The following is a 13,814-nucleotide window of genomic DNA, read 5'->3' as shown; positions in this document are numbered from 1 at the left end:
GTGTGCACAAGAAAGAGATGCAAGCTTTAAAACTGAATTGGCATGCAATCTAGCTTCCACCGCAGATAGCTCATGGCAGGGGAAAATGAAACACAGAGGCCAAGCTGGAGATGGCTTGGGTGTTCCTACAGTTGATGCTGATGCTGTTGTTACTGTTAATAACACGGCAGCCTATAATTTTCCACATACAGTATTTTGTGTACTTGAAACAAACAAAAAGTAGAAGAAAATGATGCCTGGTCCAAGGCCTCATCTAGGTAAATTGTGACAATCAAATTTCCTGCCCCAGTCTATCACTGGGCTTTCGAGGAGCCTCCAACCACCAATACATATACATACACACAAAGCAACCCCCCTCTCCCCCCCCCCCCTGTCACTTCTGCCCCACCAGTGCTATATTTTTAAATTCTGCTGGCTGACCTGATAGGGTAAGGAAAAGGTAAAGTTAGAGGGGTTGGCAGACATGAGTGTAGCTTGGGAGCCAAGAGGTAACAATGCCCACCTTTCTGCCAAATGTCCATCTAAAATTTAAAGACCTCCAACCCTCCACAACTGTTGCTCTCATCCCCTTGTCCTCTCATCAACCCTCAAGGCCTAGCATATTTCCTTCTCAAACATCTCTTTGCGCTAGAGCTCCTTTTCAGTAATGCAGAGACAGAAAAAAAAAAAGGCAGCTCAGATATGGATCAGACATTTGGGAGGCATAGCCAGACACTCAATTTTGGGTGGGCCTGAATCCAAAGAGTATGGGCATGAAAACCCCACCTCCCACCCAGTATCTCTCTCTCCCTTCCCCTTACCCATGATAGGGGAGAGGGAGGGGGGCTCAACTGCATTCCTCCTCAGTACCCTTTAAATCCTTCTCTTCTTTGCTGGCTGCCAGCAGTGGCTCACACCCGTTGCTTGTGCCAGCCTAGAGACTTTCCTCTGATATGACCCTGCTCCCATGAACAGAAAGTTGCTTCAGAGGGAAGGCTGGGAACAAGGGTTATGTGTGAGAGATCAGGAGGGTGAGAGGAGAATGGAAGAGTTTCGGTAGAATAAAGAAAAACTCAAGCAAAAGGGAATCTATAACATGAACAAAAGAAAGAAGATGGCATGACAGAAAAAAGTAGAGGAAATCAGAGAATTAAATAAGTAAACAGAAAAAAAATGTAAAAATCATTGGGAAGAGGACATATGTAAAAAGAAAATGAATTAATAGAAAAATGATAGAAAATGAAATTCTAAACCCAATAATTATAATAAACAAAGGAAGATGGTAGGAATATACTATGAAATATAAAGGTTTGAAAATGTTACTTATCATGCCGTGGCAGCTACAACTACGTAAACAGGAGGCAAAGCTGAAGCTAGTGGCAGCAGGTCTGCAGGATGGATGGGATGCAAGCCATAGAAATGTATGTATTCAGAAGAAAGGGTGAATGTTGGTAGGTAGAGAATGACATGGGGGAAAATCTGTCCCCGTCGCTGCCCCGTCACCGGACCACCATCCCCTTTACAGCCCCGTCCCCGCAGTCCCCTTCACCGCCCCATCCACGAACCCGCTGTCCCCTTCACCGCCCCGTCCCCGTCCCCTTCACCGCATGTCTCCGCAGCATCCACACTTCCCTCTTGCCACCTCACCGCCCTTCAGCGGCTCGAGAATCTCCTTCCCTCCCCCCCCCTTACCTTCGAGGCATAAAGAAACTTAAGGGAGGGAAGGCACACGGTCACCGATCACGCATGGCCCCTTCCCTCCTTCTGGCCAAATCTATCTCCCTCCCTCCCCCTTACCTTCACGGTGCTTTAGAAAAGAAACTGATGCCGGCGAGGCTTGCCTGTGCCACCCTGCAGTCGTGTGTGTGTGGGCAGAAGCTTCTCCTCTGACAATTGTCATTTTATAAACACAATAAAACAGAGCAAGGTTCAACAAAACCCATCTCCCCTCCCTTTCACAAATATCCCCTTCACTATTGTGAAAACTGAACAAACCAAATTACCACAGAATGCTACATAGAAAAATCAAGCTAACAGAATATTTTAGTCACATATGGCAAGAATAATGTTAGGGGAGTGCAACTAGGGCAACTGCCCCCTGGTGAGAGAGAGAGCTGGAAGCTAAAGAAGCACAGTCTGGACTTGGTGGTCCCCAGTTATGTCTAATACCAGCTCTAGCAGGATATATATTTCAAATCTGAAATATTCTAATCACAAAATATAAAATACTTTTTTTTTTTTTTCTTTTTGTTGTCTGGTAATTTTATTCTTCAAACCACATTTTTCTCAGGTTTTGGTTTTAGGTTCCTTCTGGCTTCATCGTGGCATGGCTGGCTCCTGAAGGTAAAATAGGCACAAGAGGAGCTGGGGAGAAGATGCCGAGTCTGACACGGGCGCAATTTTTTTTACCACAGGAGTAAGACTTTTCACCGCTTCCACGGGGCGGTAAAAGGTCTTGTCCCCATTCCTGTGGTAAACCAGTTGCATATGTCTCCATTCCTGCGGTTTTACTGCGGTGACCCGCAGTTTACTGCGGTAAACAGTCCCTATATCATTCTCTATTGGTAGGGTCACCATATGGCTCCAGAAAAAGGAGGATGGATTGAGACATCCGGGTTTCATTTCCATTGCTTTCAATGGAAACCTGCTTTCAATCCATCCTCTTTTTTCTGGAGCCATGTGTTGCCTATATTGGCTAATAAATATAGTAGTCTGAACTCTTGTGAAATTTACTTGTTCAAATCATCTCATGCTCCAAAAAGACGCCTCAGCCCCACCACTCCACCGCTGTAATAGTTTATACTGCGGGAAGCATATTGTGGTGCCTCATCATTGGCTGTCTATTTGTAATCTTATTTGTTCTTTTTATCTTTTTTCAATGTTTTATAGAATAAAACTTATCTCTAAGATAAGTATTTATTACTTTAAGTATATACTACAGCATTGAAGCGATGAAGTTATTTATTTAAACTATTTATTCTATAAAACATTGAAAAAAGATAAAAAGAACAAATAAGATTACAAATAGGCAGCCAATGATGAGGCACCACAATATGCTTCCCGCAGTATAAACTATTACAGCGGTGGAGTGGTGGGGCTGAGGCGTCTTTTTGGAGCATGAGATGATTTGAACAAGTAAATTTCACAAGAGTTCAGACTACTATATTTATTAACTAGGATCATACTAGGCTGGACAGAACATTTATTCATTAACAATTGCCAAGTTTTAGTAAGCTCTGCCTATATTGGCGGCATTCAATCCCTTCCCTAACGTTTTTTCCCACCTATGTTCTTTTTCTTGAAAACTGTATTTCTACCCTTCATCCTCCCTCGAAAGTCTGTCTGTGGTCAATATTTGTCATCTGTATGTTACAATATGTCTATTTTTTATTGTTAATCGCTTAGAAATTTTTTATATAAACGTTTTATCAAATTTTTAATAAAACTTGAAACATGAGAAGAAAACTAACAGATGCCAAATCTGAGGGAAGGGGAAAAGTTCCTCCTTCTCCCTCCCCCAAATCTGAGCTCCTTTCCCTCTACCTTGCCCTTTCCCCTCCTTCTCCCAAACAAAGCAGGCAAACTAGACCTATGTTGGCAAGGCAGGTGAATAACTTAGGCATACAGCTTGGATTTGTAGGAGCAAGGGCCCACACTAGGTGAGAAACCTTTTCATATTCAAAAGAAAACAAAATGAAAACCACACAGACTATGCCAACAGATAACATTTTAACCTAAGAACCAGACGATTATAGAAATAAAACAAAACTCCCCAGTCCAGTATCTCTATTTCCCTCCATTTCTCCCTCCACCAACCAGGTTCAGCATCTCTCCCTTTCCTTCATGTTGTAGGTTCCCTTTCATTTATGTTTTTTTTTGTTTTAAAAGTGGGCTAACATAGCTACCACCCCATTTTACTTAGGAACCAGATCAAATCTGCATATTATCCTAAATCCTCTGAAAACTAATCATGTTTGGTGCTCTCTGGAGTCAGGATCTAAAAACCACTGTCACACATCACATCAACAAATAGGGCGACTGTCCATTTGGGTCTATCTTCAAGATCCCCTGAGAGAGAAGAGGTTTACATAACAAACAGAGCTTCGCTGCTTCCAAATTGCAGAAACAACTTCCTTCATTCCTAATGAGTGAGAACAGAAACAACAACAAAAACAAAAAAAATCATCTAATGGACAGTCCCTGCTACTTGCTCTAAGATCAACACATCACCAGCTAATCGACCTGGCCCACACGATAAGAGGAGAGCTATTTAGCTGCAGGTCTACTAAATGAAAAATGAGTTCCTGTTAAGCAGACCGTCATTAGGTGTCTGCTCGAAATGTAGGATGCACTCATCCAGTTTGCTGTAATTAAGGGAAAGAGAGAGACACTTCTCTCCTATCCCTTTGAACTCATAGGCTGAAAGGCTCTCCCCTGCTTCTTGAAAGCTAAAAACACATCGCTAGGCAATGAACTGACTATTCTCAGGTTCCCCCCCCCCTCCCCCTCCCCTTTGCTCCAGGCGAGATGCTTGGGGTCTCCGCAGATGATGATAAATGAGGCTGAAATTACACATTTCTCCTCACCACTGCCGCTGTCACTGTGATCATCGCTCAAAGGCTCTCATCAGGCCTCCAATGAAACTCAGCTCAAGCATTTAAGCAATGCTAAGTGGATGCAGCGTACAATCCATATTGTTAGGCTGGGATGGGCCGTGCCCCTGGCTTCCATTCATAGCTACACATGTCTTTGTGTTTAATCGTTAAGGGCTCCTTTTACGAAGGTGCGCTAGCGTTTTTAGCGCAGGCCCTGGATTGGCGCGCACTAGCCGAAAAACTACCACCTGCTCAAGAGGAGGCGGTAGCGGCTAGCGCGCGGGGCATTTAAGCGCGCGCTATTCCACGCGTTAAAGCCCTAACGCAACTTCATAAAAGGAGCCCTGAAATAAAGGCAGGGATACTAAAAGCTAGCTACTTATTAGATTATCAGCAGCCACATAGCAAGTTGCAATGAACAGCAGTCCACACTGGCCCTCCTCTGCAGCGGCTGCGGTTTCTTTTTACCTGTATGTCTTCATACTTGCTCCTGATTTTCAGATTGGGCCACTGCATGGCTTTAAAACCTAGGCCCCCCTTTTATCAAGCCACCTTAGGTTTTGGGGGGTTGTTTTTTGTTAATTGCCGGCCGCTGTTATAGAATTCCTATGAGCATTGGAGCTTTTACTGCAGCGGTCGGCGATTTTTTTTTTTTTTTTAAACCCTAACGCAGCTTGATAAAAGGGGGTCCTATTTCTTTAATTGATTAGACACATTTCAGCCCTTGTAAAACAAAAACTGTGCAGAAAGCTTTCACTAGCTCTCAGAGTTACTTTTCCTATGTAACTCTTCATCAGCAAAATTAATCTATCCTACACTGCCTTTTCATTTTAATGTAATCTTTTATTATTATTATTATTAGGGTCAATATTCAAAATGATTTAATTGGGGAGGAGAGGCTCTACATGCTTAAATCACCCTCTGAGGGCCGTCTGCCGAGATTCAGCAGCAATTAATGGGGCATTTTAGTATCAGACTGCGCAAGGACATTACAGGGTGGAGTCAGAGAGGAGCCAGCAGTTATGGGTGCAGGCAATATTTAGCGCTAGTGACTGCATAGCTAAACAGGCCTATAGAACCGCACAAAAAGCAGTCATAACAATGACTGTGCAACATGGGTGCTGGCACTGAATACTGACCTGAGGTGTTCCAATCCCCCCCTCCCTTCCACCCCTGGAACATCACTAGCCCCCCTTCCAATCACTCTCCCAGATCAAGAACAGACTCCTCCTTCTAATAACTCCCACCTCTCTGGAATATGAACATGAACAAATTCCCCCTCTCTCACACCCATCCCCTGAAACACAAACAGGCAGGGCCAGCTCAAGAGCTTATGGTGCCCTGGAGGCAGACCCACTCTTTATTCAGTTACCCTGTCTCCCAGGCCAGTTCCCTCCTACCTCTGATGCTACTGCGTGGTCCTGATAGGATGTGACTTCATAGGTCAGCTGCCACAAGGAGGAAGGACCAGAAGCAGTATCAAGCAGCAGAGCCAGAAGGGAGAATGGGCCTCCCTCCTCTGATGATGACATTGATGCTGGCCTATGAAGCTACAGCCTGCTGAGACTGGGCAGCAGCTTCAGAAGATGGAGGATTTGGAGAGTGTTCAAATCATCTCATAGATCAGCTTGTGGGCCAGTGACATCACGGCATTAGGGGTTTGGTATCCACAGCCTCAAATGCATAACCCTGCATTTTTAGCAATAAATCTTAGTTGCTAATTTCTAGACCATTCTTCAAGCATACTATGAACAGATCTCCCCAAAGGATCTTCTTCCCTTCCATCCCAATGGAATATGAACAGACTACTCCCCAGGATCCCCATCCCACCCTTCATAATATCTACAGTCCAGTTCTACCTGCTTGAGGATCCCTAGAGGTCTAGCATAGAATGAGCTGGAGTCTTGCAGATATCAGGATTAAACCATCAGATATCACAACTGGGGGGAGTCACTGATATTCCAGGGGAGGGAGGGAGGGGATCCTTGGGGGTGTCTGTTCATGTTTCAGGGGGTAGGAGGGAGGGAGGAGGGATCCTGGGGGGAGGCTGTTCAGGTTCTGAGGGATGGGAGAGGGAAAGAGAGAAGAGTGATCAGGAGGGTCTGTTCAGGTTCAGGGAGTTCAGAGGGAGAGAGGCAGATACTGGAGAGAGGGAGAGAATGGGTTGGAATCATGAGAGGGAGTTAGGACCTGTTCAGATACCCTCATGTGAGTCCTGACTGAATATCAGCTGGGAACTGCATAAATTTGAGTGGCCTGAAGAAGTCTAGTCAGACACCAATATTCAGTGCCGGTGCCCAGAAAAGATTCAGTATTGATTATCAGGCCCTAATTTAGCCAGCAACCATCAGGATTTAAAAAAAAAAAAAAAGCCATGTTGATCACTTCTAGCTGAATATTGACTGGATTGTTTTTATAATTATTTCATTTGCTGCACTGTAAGCTACTTAGAAATGTTTTTTAAACAAATACGTTATTTTTTTATACAGAAAAGAGGCTAGCAGCAAAAGAGAACAGCAAAATTATCTTACAGTATAAGATATAATTCTGTTACAGCACTGTGAGGTTTACCACTGGTTCCAGTGCCTTGGAAGAATGAACCCACAATAGATCTTTGGCACAGCACCATGAAATAAATGACTGAAGTCTTCAGTCTCCTCCTAAGAACTGCTGCCAGTTAAATGAGCAAGAACTTATCTAATAATATATATTATTTGTGTGATGTCCATTAGTATGCAAAGTGCTTTTTTAATACAAAATCCTCCTATAATTTAAGGTTCTAGTCTAAATTTGAACATGGGGAGTTAAGTGGTCTTACTCAAGGTCACACAGTGAATGCAGTGGATAAATTTAAAAAATGGGGGTTTAGGTTCCTCCTCAGTGCCTAACCACCCCAGGTTGCAAACTTAAATGACTATCATTAGCTTATTGGTGTTATGCAGCTTTGAAAAGGCTTAGAACTTGTTTACACCCCCCAGCCCACCCCTTTTCCCAAAATAAAACTTCTCTAAGGGAGCAATGACACTTGATAGGCATATAGAAGCTTAAAGGGGGTGGGGGGAGAAGGTGTAATATTTTAACTTTCAAACAAAAAAAGGAAAAACGCATCCAGATATGCACACACTAATGTCTCTGTCCCTGAGAGGGGGAAAATATCGGGATTCAAACAGGGAGAAGTGAGTCCTGCATTATAAGGGCATCACTGCACAGTGCCTCTGAAGCAGTTCACACCACTTCCGCACAGTATGCCTTGTGGGATTTTCCGATCCTCAAGCTTTAATTTCATTCAGCACTAACAGCCACAAAGCATTAGTCTATGTTTATGCTTTCTCTGTTATTTGTTTACAGCAGGTGGTCTAGAGAATGTGGAAGTCTCCCTAAAAATTGCTAGAAACTTTTCTATGCCAAGCTTTTTGGTCTTAACATTTGGGTGGCAGCACTGGGCAAAAAAGTGCATGTGGGCAGCCAGAAGCCCACTCTGACTACTGCCTACGGCTGATTCAGCGAGGATTCCGATCTGAAAACGCTGCCAAAAAAGCTTTAGCTCTCAACCGAGCAGCCAGGGGTGGTGTCCTCTGATCTCAAATGAAAGGAAACTCTTGCAGGGCAGGAACTTTGGGTTATGCCGACGTCTGCAGGTCTGGTACTCCCAGGACAGGAGGCATTACCAAGACCTACACTACAGTATGAAGATATATTAAGAAAATATTGCTCGAAGTCAGCATTCGATGGGTAAATGAGCTTATGAGGCTCGATGAGTTTAAGTATTTAATGGCGTATCGGGATCAATGGTGCCCTGAGCCTAGTCAATACTGCTGTGCTGCAAACCGTAACAGTATGAATTTCAAGACTGTCTCGGCTCATCATCTCCAAGCCCTGCTTACACCTTAATGCTTACCATCTGAGAGATAAGCTTCGGATTCTCCAGTGCTGGTTTTCAAAAGTAATTTGATTCCCCAATATTGATGTACTGTATTTTTATACAGTATATTAGACTAACTCTAAAAAAGTGTATTGTCTTCTCTAAAATTTGTTTCAGCACTTAATCTGTGCATGTATTGGGTAACACAATTAAATATTAAAGATACTTCAAACAGTTGGAAACACTCCAGTGACCAAAATATTTCTAACCTCTAATCATTGCAAATGCTGCACTCTGCAAGGTATGATAATACCGGAGGAGGTGACGCCTCCTTCAATTACACTGTCCTACACCTCTAGCTGACCTATAGAGATCTGAGTTCTTATTATACTGGAATGTGAGATGTTTGGCAAACTTAAATATCAACTCTCTTTCACTTAGGCAAGAGTGCTAGAGCAGTTAAGAGCCCTGAACAGCAGCGGTAACCTTGGAGCCCAATTATTTGAAAGGCTCTTGCAAAGGCTGTGCAAAAAGGCTTGAAGATTTCCAAACTTCTTTCTACATTTGAAAACTTATTGTACTGCTTGAACTTTATCATTCCCTATAAGCCTCTGTCTGGATTCTCCAGAAATTCAGATGCACTAAAGATTCTCACCTATGTTTTCGACTATGGGAAAATTATATCTGGCTGTTAGCATTCACCGTGTTGGCATTATTCTGGATAGACTACTGAGAGAATACAGACAAAAAAAGTGAACATATTGATGCAAAATTACTCAGGGAAAACAGATGCAGAACAGAAATCCACAGTGTGGCAGGCATCTTCCCTGCCCCTGAGAGCATACTGATCTGTTTTCTAAACTGTACAAGAAAATGGTGATATACGGGATTGATGGGCAGAGTGAGGCTGTTGTAGATTTCAATGGGAGCAGGAGAAAAGGTTTGTTTGATTTTTTTTTTTTTCCCATGGGGGATACATTGGAGAAAAAGACTAAGGAACTAGTGACCTTGAAGGTGGAGATTGATGAAGTCCCAGGAATCCTTCCCCCTGAACTTGCCCTTCTGTCCCTTCCTGCTACAAATACACAAAAGCTAGGGCATAACGTGGAACAGTGGTTAAAGCTATGTCCTCAGTATCCTGAGGTTGTGGGTTCAAACCCACGCTGCTCCTTGTGACCATGGGCAAGTCATTTAATTGCCCCAGGTACATTAGACAGATTATGAGCCCACTGCAACAGACAGAGTAAATGCTTGAGAACCTGAATAAGTTCATGTTAACCATTCTGAGTTCCCCAGGGAGAACTGTATAGAAAATTTAATAAATAGTGTTTCAATTTGAGCATTTGGTAGAACCAGTAGCTTAATTCAATAAGACTGTGATGTCTGAAGCCAGTATTACAAGCAACTCGTTTCTTGACTAAAAACATTATTATTCTACTGTACTAACATATCATTATCAGGAGAGGATCCCACAGCCGATTAAAGCCAACTCTTTTACAGACAGAATGCCTCCTTTTGTTATTGAAATTCTTCTTTGTCATTGCGTATTATTGTATCCTGAATTTGAAGTTCGAACTTACCAGACAGACACAGGTTATGCAAGGGCTGTCGGTGATAAATGGGATCTGTAGAATCTCTCCTTCGTTTTCGCATTTTGCCACAGACCCTGAATTTGGAGCCAAAACAAATAAAACATATCAGTATTCATTGCGGGGGGGCTAGTGGTGCCCTGCTGTAAATTCTTAAGATAAGAAGTATTCTTTGCCAGCAAATCGTACACCTGCAAGCTTCACTGACAGCTAATGTCCTAATGCTCTTAAGCCTTGAGGCTGGATCAATAAACAGTATGGCAGCAGACACTTCTATTTTCAGATAATGCAATTGCTTTTCAACATGTGGTCCCGTCCACACACAATAGGGATCTGAGGGGGGAGGGGACCAACCCTTATGCTAATGATGAATATTTAGTGCTAGTGTTGAATTAAACGTGTGAGTGGGGTGCAAAGGATTAACTTTTTAAAAAACCAACAACACGCAATCAAGTATTGTTTCAGTTCAAAGCGATTTCTCCCACAAGCCATAACATAAATAGCCTTTGTGGACCAGAAACTTTTCGCTCCCCTCTCAAATGAGTCTTTCGGGAAAGAGTGTGGCGCAGTGGTTAAAACTACAGCCTCAGCACCCTGAGGTTGGGGGTTCAAACCCACACTGCTCCTTGTGACCCTGGGCAAGTCACTTAATCCCCCCATTGCCCCAGGTACATTAGATAGATTGTGAGCCCATTGAGACAGACAGGGAAAACTGCTTGAGTACCTGAATAAATGCATGTAAACCTTTCTGAGCTCCCCTGGGAGAATGGTATAGAAAAATAAATAAATTGGGGGAGGGGTATATATGAATAGCATGGAGCAAACTTGTGCATCTCTATACCAACTTGTCCTTTGCTGAAAAGGCTCAGACCATCTAGAAGCCCTTCTCAAAAACATGCAAATAAAACTCCCCTAACATGTGTTTCCCTGACTGAAATTAACACTGTATATTATTTGTCATTGGAATCACTTAACCATTTGCTTGGGGGGGGGGGTTGACTCAGCATCGTGTTTGCAGAGGCATGTCCCTCATCGTTCACCTGCAATTTTTACGTTTTACAACCCCCCTTTTTGATGAAATTCAGGATTTCTCCCAGAAAGCAGAGTGCAGCATAACCACTGACATCTCAAAACAATGTACTTATTCTTCTCCAGGGCACAATACTTCTTTTTTTTTTTACTGTTAGCAAACGTTCTGAAATGTTGTCCTCAGATGATCATTAATCTGCCACCTGACACGAGCCACCAATTTCAAAACGGTCCCGGAACGTAGCTACGGACTTTATTTAGTTATATCCTACCTGGTTTACACATTCAGGTATTTTTATCATACTTCCCTATCTGTCCCGGTAGGCTCAAGCTCGAGCTAGTGTACCTGGGATAATGAGAGGGGTTAAGTGACTTGCCCAGGGTTACAAGGAGCAGCGAGGGATTCGAACCCCCAACCTCAGGTTGCTGAGGCCGTAGCTCTAACCCCCGCCGCCACATGCTCCCACTTTGGTGCTCTCTCTCTCTCTTGCGCGCGCGGGGCGGAGCTGGTTCCCCACAGAGGGGCATCGGGAGGGTGGTCTCTCTCCCTCTTACCTGTCAGGAACGAGGAAGCCAGTGACATCCGAACGCAGGTGCTGATAAGAAGGTAGAGCCCGGCAAAAGTGACGATCCCGGGGGAGTCGAGCCAGCAGCTACCGGAGAGGAGGGAGCGAGAGGAAAGCATGCTTGCATTGGATCCGATCCCAGCCGGCTCCTGGAGGGGAGGCGAGCACAGCTTGAAAAATCACCTCAGGCTGCTCTCGGAGAAACGGAGCAAAAAACGCTACTGACGTGCTCCTGAAATCCCTTGCCTCGGCTTTATTGCTACAACGTCTAATATAGATCTTTTTATTATTTTTTTTTTAATTGTCGCTGCTGCTTTTCAACACTCCAGCGTGGCCAGATCTCCCACAGTCTGAAGCAGACGGGGTCGGCGATGGTGTCAGGAGCCAGACTGTCCCGAGTTCCCAGATACGATCATCGCCCGCGCACATCACAGAAGGCAGGTCAGAGACCTTTCTGACAAGGAGCTGACGCCGGGCTACACCTCAGCACATGTCACACTGGCTGCTGGTAGCACAGGGCGAGTACGGGGAAGAGTGTCTCCCTCCCTCTCTCAAATACTCCCACCTCCCCCACACACACACACACACCTCCCACTGCTGGCCCTCACTGGATCTCTCAGATCCAAACTAACCTCTCTCACTCTGCCACAATCCCTGGCGTGTGTCCCCCCCCCCCCCCCCACACACACACACGTTTATGGTTTCTGGATCTTTCTAAAACAGCCTTAGTCAAGAAGGTCTGTTCACATGTCTTAATGTTCAGCTTTTATTTTATTTTTTTCTTTAGGTGTGTGTGGGGGGGGGGGGAAGGGTTGCTCAGGTTGGCAGTAGAGAAAAAGCTCAGGTTTCAAGACAGGGATCAAAACAGGCATCGCAGATGAGTGTTGCCTGAGACTTAAAAGGGACACTTTACCCGAATACTGTAATTCTGCGGGTTTTGTTCTCTCTCTCTCTCTCTCTTTTTCTTAACCCTCAAGTAATTTATACAGCGACCACCTTTACTGACGCTCCTCCTGCCTTCTAGCCTGAAATCGGAGGCCTCCTAGAGTTAAGCCGAGGCACCCGCTGTCAGCCTCAGCCTTCCCCTCAATGACAGGAGGAAGCGTGAACTGAGCAGCCAGAGGCGGTGGCAGCAGATGCACAACCTGACGCACTGTGCGCCCCGCCCGGCCGGGGGAGGGGGCGGGGCGGAAGAGATGATTGGTGACCGGGCTGGATCCCATTCGGGGCTCCCCCTTCCCGCCCAGCCTACCCTTCCCATCACGCAATGAGCGAGGAAGTCAGGGAAAGCCCCGGAGCTCTGCGGTCGCCTTCAGGGGACGTCCCTGGTCCGCCTTCGTTCCTCCTCCTCAGCGTGGCTGATCTACACACAGCCGCCCCCGAGGCTGCATGTTCAGAGTTAGATCAACCTACTGCTGTGTGTACTCTGTCCTCTGCTCTCATTGCAATAGCAAGACCAAGAACAGAAACCAGCTTCTATCATTCTTTTGCGAAAAAGATAACAGCGGGATTTGGACAAGTTCCGTGTCACCCTATAACCCAACTCCTTGACTCCCCATACTGCCCAAACATTACCCCCAAAAAACACACTGACTACAATTGTTGGTAATTAGCCGCAGCTCAATTTATTAATCATAACAATTAACATAATATAATTTCAAGTATAACATTAATTGACCTAAACACACAGAGCTCCTCTCGAGCTACCCATAAAATTCAGTGCCCTCGACCCTGCCACCACAGCAAGGGTCAGAGGGGTGGCATGTCCTTCATGCCCCATTATCCAGGTCACCTGACCCACCAGGCACGGCACCCCGCCGGCCCACCGCTCATCACCTGATGAGCCCCAATGACCCAGTAGCTCGGGAGATCCGCCCCCGAGCTACTCCCGACTACCAGAAAAAACATGGGGTGGGTGAGAGGGAAAAAACCAGCTCTGGAGGACCCACAACGGTTGAGTCCTCCACTGTCTCCCCCTTTTATACATTCGCCCCCCCCCCCCGCGCGCTCCTAACCTCCGCCAATTAATTTAAATCTCGCCCTGCTCTATACTACCCAATCACGCCGCACCCTCATTCACCGCCCCCCACGACCGCCCCAGCCGATGGGCGACACACAGGCCTGCCAGCCCCGTGTTATCATACGCCCATCGACACAGGGGTCTCGGGCTACTCTTAACAGCGGGATCTGGACA

At 45.3% G+C, this 13,814-nt stretch overlaps 1 protein-coding gene across 1 annotated transcript in view; it reads right to left on the bottom strand.

Moving 5' to 3' along the window:
- Nucleotides 1-12,109, bottom strand: part of BMPER (BMP binding endothelial regulator) — a 437,990-nt gene extending 425,881 nt beyond the window's left edge. Inside the window, exons 1-2 of the mRNA XM_033930598.1 lie at nt 11,610-12,109; nt 10,017-10,102 (exon numbers count right to left, since the gene is read on the bottom strand). Coding sequence (XP_033786489.1) covers nt 10,017-10,102; nt 11,610-11,739 — 216 coding nt within the window. The 5' untranslated portion in view covers nt 11,740-12,109. The remainder of the gene's footprint in view (nt 1-10,016; nt 10,103-11,609) is intronic.
- Between the last annotated feature and the right edge of the window lie 1,705 nt (nt 12,110-13,814).

Source organism: Geotrypetes seraphini, chromosome 2 (assembly GCF_902459505.1).
Source record: "Geotrypetes seraphini chromosome 2, aGeoSer1.1, whole genome shotgun sequence".
Lineage (NCBI taxonomy): Eukaryota > Metazoa > Chordata > Amphibia > Gymnophiona > Dermophiidae > Geotrypetes > Geotrypetes seraphini.
The sequence above is the reverse complement of the archived record's forward strand: the minus strand, read 5'-3'. Positions and strand labels throughout refer to the sequence as shown.